The sequence below is a fragment of the Alligator mississippiensis genome, chromosome 14 (assembly GCF_030867095.1).
Source record: "Alligator mississippiensis isolate rAllMis1 chromosome 14, rAllMis1, whole genome shotgun sequence".
Taxonomy (NCBI): Eukaryota; Metazoa; Chordata; order Crocodylia; family Alligatoridae; genus Alligator; species Alligator mississippiensis.
This window is the reverse complement of record NC_081837.1, coordinates 2,578,574-2,594,210: the sequence shown is the minus strand read 5'-3', so window position 1 is coordinate 2,594,210 and position 15,637 is coordinate 2,578,574. Positions and strand designations below refer to the sequence as shown.

General features: G+C 48.1%; 1 protein-coding gene across 2 annotated transcripts in view; it reads left to right on the top strand.

Moving 5' to 3' along the window:
• Positions 1-2,528: 2,528 nt before the first annotated feature.
• Positions 2,529-15,637, top strand: part of LHFPL7 (LHFPL tetraspan subfamily member 7) — a 123,113-nt gene continuing 110,004 nt past the window's right edge. Inside the window, exon 1 of one of the 2 annotated variants that reach the window (XM_059717342.1) lies at positions 2,529-2,966. In XM_059717342.1, coding sequence (XP_059573325.1) covers positions 2,748-2,966 — 219 coding nt within the window. In that variant the 5' untranslated portion in view covers positions 2,529-2,747. Of the gene's footprint in view, positions 3,078-15,637 lie in introns of both variants that reach the window. The other variant, XM_014603895.3, reaches the window with a different exon arrangement.

Genomic DNA, 15,637 nt, shown 5'->3' with positions numbered 1-15,637 from the left:
GAGCTGGCCAGTGGTTCAGTGATGTAGGTGAAAGTAATTTCCTGAATCAGCTCTTACTGGAAATCCATTTAGGAAATCCATCCAGAGCAAGATTTCAGATTCTTGCCATGACCCAATGTCTGTGCTGTTTCCAACAGTACCAGCTGATTGAAACAGCTTCCAATTACGCTGATCAGAACAGTCAAGTTCAAACAACCTGTTTCACTTGGCTTGTGGCTAATGGATTTTATCTGGCATGATTCCAAAAGTGAAGGGCGAGCTTGTCTTGGAAGCCATGAAAGAGAACGTTAGGACGGCCTGGCATAGTGATCAGAGTGTTTGGCAGTAAATGCTTGATCTAGCCATGGCATTTCAGAAGTATCATCAGGAGAGTAAATATTCTTCACAAAATGTCATGTTTAGAAAGACTCATTTATCCAGGTGTGTCCAGCTTTAATCACTGGTATATATAAACCCAAAACAAACAAACCAGCCCCTTTTCTGGTTTTTCTCCTGCTTGCATTTTCAACTTTATTAGGGGAAAAAAAGTGTGCTATTAAGGGAATTTTCTAAGCCATAAATGAAAGTTGAAATGACCAAATTCTACTATGGGAAACTTTAAAAAGTAGCTTATGTTATTTAGGAACACAGTTACCAAGAAAAGGCACTAGCATGTCCCTACTCCACATTGGCTTTTTAAAACAATGCTGTCCTAGTTGACTGTCTGTTCTTGGTGCCTTGATGAAGCTTCCCTTAAAGAGGTATGGTCTCAATCCTGGAGTTGTATCTGATCCTTTCCCCCCTTGGTGTCGCTGGGCTGGGCCTGTGCACAAAGGTTTGCCTGCTTGGATGAAGCTACAAACAAATTGATGTCATATTTTAAATTTTCCATGGATTTGTTTGCCAAGCTGCACAGCTCTTCTCTCAGTTAGAAAATGGAAATGAATATTTATTTAATTACCACTCCGTGAAAGCCAGCTCTCCAGGCATGCAGGTTTATATTATCATCTAGCTAAAACACAAAATAATACTGGCTACTTTAAACAGGTAAAGTGGCATAAATAATCCTTTATATTTCAGGCTCTGCTATTAAGATGAGGAAATTACAATTTTTGTTAATTATTATTATTATTTTTTTTTTTGCTAAAAAGCAGTGTAAAATCAGTTAGCAAAAACTTGATGGTAACAGAGGACCAACTGCTATCTTGATCTGTGCATGCATCTGTTGGTACCACAGTTTTAGTATTATAGAAATGTGCAATCTCAGTCCCTGCATACTGCACTTAAATTGATTCTTTAAGTGGGTCTCATTAACACTGCTCTGCAGTAATGATAAAAATTCATTCACCTTTTTCCATCTGGAAATCCTTCCCCTACTGTCAGTAGCGAGCAATTGCATCTGCTGCCGAAGTGCAGAAGGTGTGAAAGTCACTTTGGAGCAGATCCTGAATCTGATCCTTACAAATGTGTCATGTTACACAAGTAAGTGGAACGCTCGAGGGGGGGGGAGTTATGCATGTGGTTACAGGGACAGGCAGTTTGGAAAGGCATAGTGGTATTATAGGTACTTCTAGCAAAGCCAGACTCTTTAACATCTGTTATCCGCAACATTCGAAGCACTACTTGGCTCCAGCAATCGCCCTCACTCCTGGAGGGCTGCAGGCATACCAGACCTTTTTCAAACTAGTAAAAGGTGCAGCTCCTTACTCTAAATGCACGGGCACTATCCAGCAAAGCCTCGTTCGTCAGAGGAGTTTCATTAGCTCATGGGAAGTGGTCCACCAACTTCTGGTCTGTGGGACGGGGCCCTAAACAAAACACATGCCAGTGAGATGCACCAGACTGCCTCCAGCATTTGAGGCCTAGGAGGTTCTGATTCAGAGGCTGTGCCCCTCACTTCTGTGCTCAAGCGATGCCCCTTTCCTCCAAGGACGTGTCCAATCCCTTTGTGAATCTGGCTACACCGTGGGCTTCCACCAGCCTGGTGGCAGCGAGGCCCACACGTCTAGGACACGCAGCGTGAAGAATTCCCTTGCGTTCGCTTTAGATGAGTTTCATGCCGGGACCCCTGGTTCTTGCGTTGGGAGAGAGAGTCCTACCGACTTTCCCCTCGCCATTTAGTGCTTCCCTTCCCGCATCCCCCCTCCAGCACCTCTTCTAAACTGCCGCTGCCTACAAAGGGTGTTTGTGCCCAAAAGGTTGCAAAGAACAATTTCCCCAACTACGTAGTCGGTCTAATCCAAGGTATCGCATCTCCCCGAAGAACTGAACAGGCCTGTCCTTGCCTCTCGGCATCCTTGCTGCAAAGAGAAGCACTGAAAGGGCACGAGGCGGGGTGGGGGTTCCCGAAGTCCCCTGGGAAGTCCAGGTGCCGGCAGTGCTGGGCAGGGCCCGCTGCAGGCTGGAGCGGATCCACCCGCGAGAGCATCCCGGTGCCCGGGCTTCCCCGCCGCAGCCCGGGGTGGGGCCGCTGCGGGAGCTCATTCCCCGCCCAGCTCGTGCCGGGGCCGGGGGACGCCCACCGCGCCGGAGCGAGCCGGGGACGGGGCCACCTGCCCGGGCAGCCCCCGCCCCTTCCCTTCCCTTCCCCCGGCCGCGCGGCTGCGCCGGGGGTGTCGCGATCGCTCCCGGCCTCAGCGGCGGCTCCACGTGGGCGCTCGGGCAGCGCTGACAGCGGCCGGGGGCTGCCGGGCGGCCGCCGCCGCCGCCTCCCCCATGGGCGCCCCGGTGCCCGGGCTGCTGTGAGGCTGCCCCGGGCGGGGGGCCCGATGCATTCGCTGCTGGAGCGGCAGAAGAAAGCGGGCGGCGGCGTGGATGCCGGGCTGGAGCTGCCGGCGGGCTCCCTTCCCCAGCCTCAGAGGATGTTCAGCTGCGTGGGCTGTTTCTGGGTCCTCCTGTCCTCCTGCCTGGTGGCCGTCTGCAGCTTCAGCTTCCTCTCCCCTGCCTGGATCGTGAAGGAGCCTCCCCTGCCCCAAGCCCAGGACGAGGTGAGCTTCGGCTTGCTCTGGCACTGCTCCGAGACGCTGGAGCAGATGTACAGCTGCTACACCTTCGGGGGCCTGGGCAAGTTCAACGAGATCCCCTCCAGCTCCTGGCAGGTGAGTGCGAGGGATGTGTGGGGGCCAGGGGGACCAAGCCCCCCTGGGCTGCTCTGCTTCCCACCTTTGGCTTGGCTACTGCTGAGAGATGTGCTTCCCTGCCCAGGCTGGCTGCCTGACAGCTGCAGCTCTGCCCAGCCGGGTAGTACATCTCTGGGGGGTCAGGAGCACGTCCCACCGGCTGGGCTGGGGACCTGCATCTGATTCTAGAGCCTCCAGGCACTGCTTCAAATCTACCTGGGGCTGGCACTGCTGCCTCCAAGTCACCAGGGGTGATCCCCATCAGGATCAGGCCCAAGTCCCATCAGCTCAGGCGTCTGGCCAGGAGCAGCATTAGCACATGCTGCTAATGTTAGTTAAAGCATCTGGATTCACATAAGGTTCTGAGTGCTTCAGTTAACCTGATGTGCACAAAACTCTTTGCTCCAGGGCAGGCTCTGGGAGTTCCCAGTACCAGCATCTGTTTTGGGAGGAGCAGGGGGGACTGAGTTCAACTGCAAGGGGAAAGACTATAGGACTTACAGGACCCCTTGCACAGGCAGGCTGGGCTGCTTGGGGTCTGAAGACAGCTACCACCTCCGAGATGATGCGACTGGGAGCAGCACTGGGCGAGGCACACTGCTGACAGATTTCCAGTCCGTTTTAATCTGGCTTTGTTAGAAATCTTGGGCAAAGATCATAATTGTGCTGCTTGAGCACCTGCTCAGAGCCGCGTGAATTGGAATGTGGGGACAGGTCCGCTCAGCGTTAAACTCCTGAGTCCCGTGGACTGCTGCGAATGCTGCTGGGACAATTCAAGCTAGTGCGTAACATAGGTGGGGGCTGACTCTGGGCAGGCAGATTTTGGGTGCACCTGTTACAATACGTGGAAGGAAAATGGGGAAAGAAATAGAACATTTGTCCTTCCCAGGGCAGCTGCTTGGCGAAATAGCAGCACCCACCCTCCTCTTTTGCACCACATCTACCTAAGGGTGCACAACATGCTAGTCTCTTGAAAGCACGTTACGGAAGCTCTTGGTATGCAGCACCTCTGAAAACCAAGCCTTGACTTGGATGTGAATGTCTTTTTCTCTGACTCAGCTTTAATTGGGGTTACCCATTGCTGCTGCCAGAAAACACAAAGTTTCAGAGGGAAGATCTGAACTGGTTCTTCGTCCCTGGCAAATTCTACTTAGAATTCAGGACAGCCCATCCACGAGTTCTGTCTGGGATTGTTCACACGTCTTTGTCTGACAAGGAGCTTTCCACACCCGATGCACTCTTTGAACACACCAAAAATAAAGCTGGGTTTCAGCACCAAGCCAGCGGTTTACCCTCTTACCTTTATTCTTAGTCTTGTTTCCTTTTCCTTTATTCCCTTGGCTGTAAGACTGGGGGTTGTGACTATAATTTTGCTACAGGTTTCCAAACAGATGAGCTTTGAATTGCCCAGCACTGCTATGTTGCAGGGATCCCAACACAAGGCGTGAATCATGGGAAGGTCATGCCTTACGCCTGACACAATGAGGCATTTAGCTGTTGAATTTCTCAGTCTGTCACGGAATCAAACTGCTCTTTCTCCAAGGAAGCAAGGTCCATGAGCAATCATGTGCTTAAATACTGTTGACTGTCCCTAAGATGGCCATTAATAAACAATACAGAGCACGGAGCAGAGCTGACCACATAGAAACCTTCCTGTTTATGCAGGGAAGGGGGTTTTGTAACAAAAATAACATTGTTTTGAAAACTTGACTTTTATTCAGATGTTTGCAAATGTAATGCAGATAAACATTCCCAAGTAATAACAAAACTTTGAAGATAAGAACATAGCACAATAGTGACTCATTTAAACAACTACAGAGTGTCTCAGGGATGCAATATCCTTTTAAGAAAGCTTTTAAATACAGAAAAGAACTTAACACAAAGCCTCTGAGCTTTCTTGAATGGAACTGTAGTCAGAGCAAACAATACCATTGTATGGGGTGGAGGGAGGATACAGAAGATCTTAGTCACATGCCTCTGTCACCTTTATTAACCCTTCAGAAAAAATTCATGAACAAAATACAAACAAAGCTGTTTGTTTCAGTGTAACGGGAAGAAAACGCCCTCCTAACTGCTTCCAGCTACCAAGGCGCTGTCGGTGATGGTTGTATACACAGCTGTATAGTGTCTGGGATCTTCCAAGGGGAAGCAGAGCTGCTTTGGCTTTCTTGTATGATCAGTCTTATGAATGCCTTGGACTGCAGAAACCCAGAGAAGTTGGGGAAGTCCAGTGTTGTCAACTCCAGGCATGAGTTGGGCCTCAACAAATCATGATATCTTTTGTGGGGAGGATCAGGGAGAAATTTAGGGTGTTTTGTGTCTGTCTTCTGTTTTCTGAGCCTTTTGGATTTACTCAGGTCACATTTTCAGGCCTTTTATCTTCAACCTTGAGAGGTAAATGAAAGCAGAGATTCCCTCATTCACCTGTCCCCAGGATCTGGAGATTAAAGGGAAACACTAAAATATCACAAGGTTCTCGGTAAACTCACTAAGGTTGGCAAGCCTGGCCAGTGGGCAGCTTTGGTAATGCTCAGAGGTGAAGTGCCATGTATTGCAAGCCGTGGGCTCTACTGGAAGTCGGTAGCATTTAGCACTTGCAGGGTGATGGTAATAGCCTGTCTGGGAAAGATGTGTGTACGTGGGCTGTGGGAAGCTAGCCGGCTGCCAAGGGTGTCTGTCCTCCCACTTCCCAAGATGTGCGCCGGCAAACCCGTTATTGCATTTCAAACGTTTCCATCCTCAAATGTGCTGATTTTGCGAAGGGGCGGGGAAGCATTCAGCTCTGCAAATGATCGTTAATGCGTTGCATGTTTGCACTTGGGGGATTATGTTAATCATCCTACAAATGATGCTTTGAATCATGTCTAGAGGTTAATTAACTTGCCTTTCTTCTCTTAAGAGGGACTTCTTGTCTGCTTAAAATTGCTGGCCCTTTTCTGCCTCCTTTATAATTACTTTGCAGCTTTGTAATATCTTGGTTACCTTTAATTTAACTCTATCAACACATTTGGGTATACACGCTTTCCATCCTACTCAGGATCCCGTAGCTGCTTGTGTCCTAAACTCAATGGCCAGGATGGTTATCCTGGCAAATTCTGGGCTGAGACATAGGAAGGTGGAAGGAAAAAGCATTGTAGGTGTTACTACTGGTTGGACCTGGTACAGTCCAGGCTTAAACAGGACATAATGCACACACACATGCACAGTGTTTTTCCCCAAGTTGTCTCCCAGCTCACCCCTGTCTTGACATAATGTTGTAGCATCATGTAGGACAATGGCTGTGATATCTGTACAAATGACTGCATATAAAAATGGAGTGCCATACCCTGTCAAAATCCTGGCATTTACTGGGCAAAAGGAAGAACACAGCATCTTACTGCCCAGATATGAGGCCCTGCAGTCAGCAGATCAGGATCCTTATTGGAATATTACATGGAAGCAAAGATTCCTTGTGGGTGGGTTTTGGCAGGTAAACTCTGTACAGTGGCCAGTTGGCTGGGAGTCTGGGCTGTCTTTTGGCCATTACAGTTCCTCTTGCTCTTCAGTGATAGGAGACGTTGGTATAAGTTCTTTACACTAATCCCAGCCTCTGGAGGGGACAAAGATAGTTCTTGATCCTGAGCTAATGTACTTTTTTTGCAATGGAAGCATCAGTGCTGCTGTGTTGTTTGTCAGGGCTGAGTCTGAGTGCTGGAAGCTAATGCTGTTTGATTTCAGATTTCTATTTTTTTTTCTTCTAGATAGTCTCCAATTATTTTCAGGCTTTGCCAAGCATGTAATTTAAAACAACAAAAGAGTTGATTGGCCCTTGATACTCAGGCTGGAAGCACATTGACCACTCTGTGGCTTCTGAAGCATCTAACAACTGATGAATACCCAGTTAGCACAGCGCTTGAAAGAAGGAATTCAGATTAGAAACAGAATTTGCTGAACCCCTCAAGACTACCAGTCTGATCAATTGTGGCTCTTGTCTCTAGCAGGATTCAGCACTTGAGGCTCGGGGAAAGTCCAACCAAACCTCCCACTGTTCCTCTTGCTCTTCAGCAACGTGAGAAGTTTGTATTTCTTTATACCATGGTGATGGGCACGGGACCATGGTAATGGGCACACTATGAAAATAAGGCAAACAGCAATTTTAAGGAAGACGAGGGGCAGTTCTCTCTTCACCCCTGGGGTATCTGTTGTCTGAAGGTTACCATCTCACTTCTTTAGCTCCGCTTTCTTCTAGTGGTAGAATTGGCGCTGATTCCCTCTGTGACATGAGGCAAATCATTCTGGACCAGAGATTTTTTTTAGATGCTTGAAGAGATCTTCAAAAGAACCTAGACCAACCAGCAGGTGCCTCTGCATCTTGAGGCTCCCAAATACTTTTGAAAATCTGCCTCTTCCTTTTTGTGAACCACACTTTCCCCACTCAGGATTAAGAAAATGAACCACCTTGCAAGGATGTCACTAAAGTCATTGTAAGCCTTGATGCAGCCTGTCCCAAGCTGCATCCGCTATACCATAGTTAATACTGTAGTGTCGCGTGTTTGGGTATCGCATGTCCTGAGCCTGTGAAGCATTTTGAGGGCGTCTTGAAGCAGGTGCTGGATATGTACATAGAGGTGATCTAGTCATGAATACCACCTTCTAGCAAATCCCAGGTGGCCATTCTTAGAGCAGGGTAGCTGAACTTGGTTCATAATTATTATGTGACCTTAGCTTGCATGTACCAGGCTTTCTAAAGCTTGGAGTGCTGGTATACTGTGTCCAGTTTTGGGCCTCACATTTCAAGATTGACATTAGCAAATCAGAGTCCAGTGAAGAGCAACAAAACTGACTAGAGGTTTTGGAAGCATGGCTTTTGAGACAAGGGTAGAAGAACTGAGATTAAATAATCTGGAGAAAAGAAGATTGATGAGAGATTTGATAAAAGTCTTCAAATACCTGAAGGGTGATTATAAACAGGATGGTTATAAACTATTGTTTTTGGCAGGACAAAAAATAATTGTCTTAAACTGCAACATGGCAAAATTTGGTTGGATATTAGGAAGAACTTTCTAACTTGGAGGGTAGGTTATCATTGGAATAGATTAAGGTTTAAGTGGTCAGCATTTCTGGGCACGTTACTTAGCAATAGGGTTTACGCTGCTTCATTAGTCATCCAGGGTTCTCTGACCCATATTCATTTAATGAGACATATCCATTGTAGTGGGAACACAGAATTTGCATATGGGATCCAGGCTTTAATTCAGTGAAGTACTTACACATGTGCCAAGCCTGAAGCATGTGACCAGGCCCATTGACTGTTCTCATGATTCACTTTTTTTGTAAACTGGAGCTCATGCCATCCCATATCCTGTCTCTAGTAGTGATTTGTACCAGATGCATGAAAGACTGGTAGAGAACCACCACCACAAACAATTTGTAATGACATAGCTGTGGGGGAAGTTTCTTTCTAAAGCTGGGTACTTAGGTACCTAAACCCCTTTCAAAATCTAGCCTTGGAGGTTGTTATGTGTCTTCAGGCATTATGGTTGATATCATTTTTAAATGTATAATCCTCCTTACTGCAATTACTTCTTATTAATAATTTGATATTCATTATTTATTGATATTCATTCACCTTTTTTTTAAATCTTACTAATTTCTTTGTGATGGTTAGATCCACAGATCATTTTTGTCTGTCTACCCAGACTAAAAGAGTTTAAGCAACTTTGAAGATTTGGGGGGGAAAAAAAGCTTGGAACATGCAACAGAATTCATACAGAATAATTGATCAGATTTTACCTTGTAGTAAATTTACTCCAGAACAAGGAAGAGACTGAGGAGCAGGTTTCTTAAGCTGGCTGCCTGCAGTGGGTGCTGTCCCAGAGCATGGTGGCTGGGGGAGCCAATTTGCATTGAGCAAACAGCTACCCCAGGGTGAAGTTGAGAGGAGAAGCGGACATACAGCAAGCACATCCTACATAGTAGCATCCCCAAGTAGTAAAGTGACTCCACTTATTCCAAGGGGTAACTTTTCCCTGGCTTCCCATGATGTACTTTGTATCAGGGCTGTCCACTGGGTCTCCACTCCACCTTACTAGGCAGTGAAGTCCATTTCTTACCGTGCACCCGTATCTGGTGTTCATCCTGGTTATCCCTTCCGCTCCCCCAGAGTGACCAGCAACATAATCAGGCTGTGAAGAAAAGGAAGAGACTCACGAATCTGCAAGTTGCTTCTTCAGTTTATTATGGGTTGGAGCAACTCCTCTAGAAGTGGGGTTGTGGCTGACCTGGCTCACGTACAGTATCCCTCACCAGGGTATCTGGGCATCTTCCAGCTGTGCAATAGGCAGTTTGACACCCTTGCACCACATGTGGTTCCTTTTTGCATTTCTCCCTCTGGGGAGTGCTGTTGCATAAGGATCTGGGTTTTGTTCTGTGCTGGGCCCTGTGTTCTGATGCAAAAGCGAGGTGGGAGAAATGCTTCTTGTTTTGGTCTGGGCAGTGCAGAGCACTGTGGAGAATATAACCTAGATAAAAGTAATGGCAGAGAAGAAGCACGGGCTTATGGCTCAGCTGGGGTCCTGAGTCCTGCAACCCCAAGACTTTAGCACAGACTCTTTGTGTGACCTTGGGAAAGACACTTAAAAACTCTTTTGTGCCTCAGTTCACGTTATCTCTAAAATGAGGGAACAGCCCCTTGGCAGAGTGCAGTGAGGATAGATTGGGCCTGAGGTGTTGGGGTCTGGGGGTGTGGGCCACAGGAACATCCATACAGGTAAGAGCCCCAGGTTGGTTGCTGTTGGGTTTCTTTTCAGTGACGTCGGTTTAAACATGGAACCAAAACTCTTTTGCCTGAACGTGAATTGAGATGTGGAGTGCTGGCTACCACCATCAGAGGGCTATGTTCTAGCTGGGAGGAGCACCGCAGCAAACGGAAAAGACTCAGCTTCCACGACAGAACCAACTTTATTCCTACTAGTTATTAGGATGAAGTAAACAAATAGCGAGTCACTGCACGTGACTCCTGAGAAACACGTGGCCCGATCACAATTTGGCTGGTTGAGCATCATGTTTCCTGTTCTGGAGCTGCTGAGAGGAAAGTACAGTGGGAGATCCCTGAATCCAGGGAGTGGCATTTCAGAGCCAGGCCATTCCTCTGCGTGTACTTCTAGGTGTGCTGCCTGTACTGGAAAGCCAATGAGAGGCACAGCAAGTGCCTTTGGCTACAGTCACCTTCCGTTCAGTCTCCTCTTTGATGAGTCTTTGTTCTAGGCGGCAAGTCTGCCGTGCTCATCTGAGCCGTGGTGAATGCTCCAAGCCTAACATGATTAGCCCAGCTCTGCCACTAATACCGGGAAAGGACTTATCCCAAGGAAAGAGAATAACGGCATGTGGTGGAAAGGGCTGATCTGGAGCCCAATGACAGTGCACTGCACGCCGTCTAATTAAAATTTCATTAAGTTGGTTTGCATCCCTTGATGGAGGTCACAGGCACGCCATTGATGTGCTAATGTCTTAGTTCCCCCCTTTCTCTTTTGCCATCATCCATCATCCTCACAGATAAAACAGCACCATTACTAACCGCTTTCCTCTGTCTCCAGATGCAATGGTCCTGGAAAAAAAGCAGCTGTAACTGATCAGATCTATTATTTCTCTCTTATTTATTCCCTAATAAAAACAATTTTTTTTTTTGCTTGAATTGGTTTTGGGATTAACCTCCCTTGTATTTGTGTTGAATAACTTGATTAGCCTGACAGCAGGGAATGTTTTCAGAAGGCGGGGTTTGTAAAAGCCATAACTTTGTTTGAAAAGAAGCTGAACTTCAGCGTACTTTGGTCTTCGAACCTGCTGCTTTGGAATAGGATGGAAACTAGAGCTTTCAGAGAGGTACTGGGGAGAGAGGGACTTCTCTTCTTTGTACAGTGACTTGGATGGGTGACATGAAAGAGTATAAAGCCATTGCAAGCATTCAAAACCCGTTAGGAAATGGCACGTGGGTAACATGAGGGCTCTGTAAGTACAATTCCTGGAAGACCATAATATTTTTTACTCTGATGCTGTTTCTCTGACCCCAGGTGAACAGGATCTGGGTGCTCTGCAAGGAGGTAGAGCTGTTTTTTTGGGTTTTTTTTTAAGGCTTAAAAAAAAGATTAAATGACTAGTGATTTTACAAAGTGTGCAATGCTCTGAGGGGCCTGATTTTTAGGGGTGGATGAGAGAAATCAGGACTCTTTAAGGCATCTCAGACTCAGGTGACCCCAAATCATTAAGTTGTTTTTGAACATCTTGGCCCCGATCTGTTGCTTCAGGACTTAGCTGATGCAGAGAGGGACTTTGGGGAAAGTTTGAAGCTACCAAATCTCTACCCTTCCTGGAATTCACACCAGCTTCTTTCAGCCAGGTGTAGGTCCTTGCCCTTTAGACAAGGTGTCTGGTGACTTTGTATTGGCACGGCACACACAGGGAAGGGATTACACACCCATCTTTCTGCAGGCCTGCTCAACCAGCCCCTGTTCATGAAGGACCTAACCCCCGTTCTAGTGAGAGATGCAGATCTTGGCATCCCTCACAATCAGGCTCATCACAAAACCTCCCGGAGAGGGAAATGAAGAAGGGAGAATTCGTCACCGTCTGAGTGCCTTTGCCCCATGAAACGTGTAGCTGGCTCCAAGCCAGGTCTAAAGCAGCAATGACAGGGAAAAATGGCTTGTTTGAGCTCTAGCCCCCAGGGCAGGCTTTTGTTCCCTGGGAAGCGAGGGCAGAGCAGGGCAGGGGCACTCCCTCAGGGAGTCTTATTATGAGGATGAAGTTGAACTTACTCCTCTCAAACGCTCCAGTTGGTTCACTGTTTAAGTCCTAAGCCTTCTTGTCGCTGTCCAGTCAGCATTGCGGCTGGGGTTTTCCTCTCTTAATGGGGAAGGATTTGGTTAGTCTAGACCAGGTCTGCCCAAGACATTCTGACAATATCCGTCACTTCCTGAGCAATGATTAGCAGGGGACAGCAGTTGCTCTTCAGCTCATCTTCTTGGGAATGTGGGAGGGGGGAAGAATAAAAGAAACCTCTTGGGTAATTCCAAAAGAGAAGGGCATCATCTCTAGTGTGTCAAGATTTCAGGGGGTGGGGGAGAAAGACGAGACCGTGACTCTAACGCTGACCAGATGGTGGGTGTTTGCTGCTCTGACTTGCATGGGGGACACATGAATAAACTGTTAGGCATTATCCATTCATCTCCACACATGTAACATCCCCTTCTGCAGAAAATATCCGGTCACAAGAAAGCAGCGTCCGTTGGGATCCCAATCCAGGCGCGAAATCCAAATGCATCCTGCTGGCTGTCGGACTCAAGCCTGTCTCCAGGCAGGCTGCGCACACTCCTCCCAGAAGGTCTGCTGCTAGATCTTGTTCTGTTTTTTCACTGGAAGTTGCTGCCAACTCTTGTACTTCCCTGGATCCCTTAGCCCCCCACAAATCTCCCTTCTCCCCCTGAGATGTCCTACTTTGGGGGCGAGCAGTGCAGCAGTGGTTTTAGTGATGCATCAGGCAGCTGTAGGATGGCAGGATCTTGTCTCCTCAGCAAATATTCCTGCCAGCAGACAAAGGCAAAGGGCTCTGTATCCTGTCTTACCTTGCTTGGGCTCCTTTCTAATGCCGTGCTGCTTTGTATCAGGTGACCAAGAGATTAATCTCCTTTGGAGCCATGCAGACCCTTTCCACTGGCTGGGTCTTCAGGATCTGGCTCTGCCATTTCTCCTTCATCTCTGAATCATACATCACAGATACTTGGTGAGGAACAGTGTCTATATCCCCTTCACTTTGAAGGAATCACAGGCATCACCAACATGACTACAACGTGCTTGAGACCTGTTATATCCCTTGATCTCCCATCACGCTCCTTCTGGGCAGTAGGTGGGAGGGCTGGCTGGGTGAGGCTGTTGCAGGGCTAGAAAGGAGGTGGGACACTATCCACTGCTCTTCACAGCCACTCCAGCCTCCTTCTCAAACTCCTCAGCTGACAGGAAAGCTCTAGGGAGCAAGCAGCAGAGCAAACGTTGAATAATTAACCTGCATTTTCATCTCTACTAGAAAGTCTGTTATGTGGCATGTGAACTAGTACAGCTGAGATGGCAAAGGGGGACTGTGCATCTCAGAACTGACAGCTTGGACAAAGCCAGTGAGAAGGGAAAGGATGCCCAAGATGAGCCTCAAAGTGAAATCAGTGGAAGGGGGGTGGGTTGGATAAACTGAGGTCTCACAAGTGGGGGCTGACCAGCTGAGGCATTTCCACCATCTCCACTTTCCCTCCTTCCAAGCTCCAAGCCTCTATCAGCACATCTCTCCTAGGAGGTCCCTGCTCCCTGCAGGTCTCTCTGCTCTGCCTGCTCCCTGGGACCTAGTGGAAATGAGTCTGTGTAGAGCCTTCTGCTTCTTCCATGCTAGGCTCAGGCTGCCCTTTATAGGTCCCAGCATAGCATGACCCCTAAACTCATTCGCTTCACCTGGGGTAGTGAGCAAAGCCCTGGCACCCATAAGGCCAGTTCCCCTTGGAGCTCTGTTGGGCCGGGCATCTTGTTCTAAGCTGTTTGTTGAGTGGTGCTGGGTCTATTTGGAGTGACTCTCCTTCACAGTGCTGGGTGAATGACCCAGGCATGCATAGCATGTTGCCAACTGTTAGGATGACAGGTGCAGCATGAGTTTAAGATCTTGGTACACCACAGGCCTGCCAGGTTTGAGAAATGTGCCTCACACAAGTCCCTCTGTTTCCTCTGGCCCTGTTCCCTATGGCTGTTGATCCTTCATCGCTGCCTGCCTTTGGTCTGTGCAGAGTAGACATAGCAGAGATTTGCAGATCTCGTGCCTGGAGGGGACTATTACAAACACCTGCTGCATAGTGCAAGCCAGAAATGGACACCAGCAAGTGCATTCTGCTGTTTTAGATCTGGCAAGGCAAAGACAGTTCAGCTCCAGTGTCGATGGTGATGGAAGGCTGTGCAATCAGTGATAGAGCCTGTCACGGCTGGGGACTCACTTGTCATTGAGGCCAGTGTCATCTGAGATGTAAACCTTTTCCACAGGAAGGAAGGGGGATTCTGAATCCCTGAACAACCCTAGCAAAGCTGGCAGAATCCTCCTCCTTCAGCTGTATTCACACAGGGGGTTTTGCCGGCCTAGCTATGTTTCACACCCTCAGCTGACATAGCAAGGCTTGCAAATGTCTGTAGTATAGACCAGTGTTTCCCAACCTTTTCCAGCCCAACACACACTTGCATTAATAAAAAATTTCTGTGGCACACCTCTTAAGGCATTGCCCATCCTAATACTTACGAGTGCCTTGTAGCTCATTGCCGTGGCAAAATTCTGCGGCACAGCTGTTCAGAGCCTCGCGAGCCATGCATTCCCCACTGCCAGCATATGCGCAGTAGATGAATTTCCTTCTGCTTGGCTGGTTCTCTCTCTTTCCCCCACAGCCAGCACATGTGCAAGTTTTCTGTGACTAGCTCGATGCCACTTATTTGTTAGCGCTAGGTGGCTGGAGAACTTTCTTCTCGTTATTTCAAAATTCTCGCGGCACGCCAGGGAGCTCTTTGCGGCACACTGGTTGAAAAGCAGGCATAGACCAAGCCCGGCTCCAGCATGGCATGGTCCCAGATAGCGCAGCATGGAGGAGCGATGGCTTGCAATATTTTAGAGGGGATTTGAGTGACACAGTGCCAAGGGAACCCAAACAGACTGACCTGTCTGGTAGCTCCTGCACTGATCTGATCTATTCTAGCTTCTTACTGGCACCTATTTTTAAGTGATCTTATTACCCGATACAAGAGAAATGCCTCCCTTCAGGAGTCTGTCCAGCGGTGTGGGCTTGTAGGAGCAGGTTTTAGTCACTGTGATATTTGTTTCTGAGTTATATGGCAACTTTTTCATCAACCTGAGTGGCTGTCAAAGCCCTGTGCGTGCTCTAAAAACTCATCTATATTTTCCATTGACAAACGCTGGCCAATGAGAAGTGGCAGCGGCTGTTTGAGTGGAGCCAACACTGCTGTTGCGCAGTTGTTTAGGTGGTGTTGCAGTTGTTGTCGTGTGTTGTCTAGTTGGTATCTGGCCTGCATTGTGCAAGGCATCGCAGGAGCATATTAGAATTTGCAGTCCATTTAGACAAGGCAGCCTGAGGGTAGAAAGAAGGCTTAGCCTCCCCATGGCACAGGTGGGTGAACTGAGGTCTGGAGAGAGAAAGGGAAAGCAACTTGCACAAGCTTGTGCAAGTCTGGAGTAAAGCCAAGACTTGAACCCAAATGTTCTGCATTAGTAGGAGCATTGCCAGCAGATCGAGGGAGGTGATTATTTCCCTCTACTCGGGATGGGTGAGGCCACATCTGGAGTACTGTCCAAGTTTTGGGGCCCCCACTACAGGAAGGATGTGGACAAATTGGAGGGAGTCCAGCAGAGGGCAATGAAAATGGTTCGGGAGCTGGAGCACATGACACATGAGGGGAGAGACCGAGGGAACTGGGCTGATTTAGTCTGGAGAAGAGAAGACTGAGGCGGGATTTAATAGCAGCCTTCGGCAACC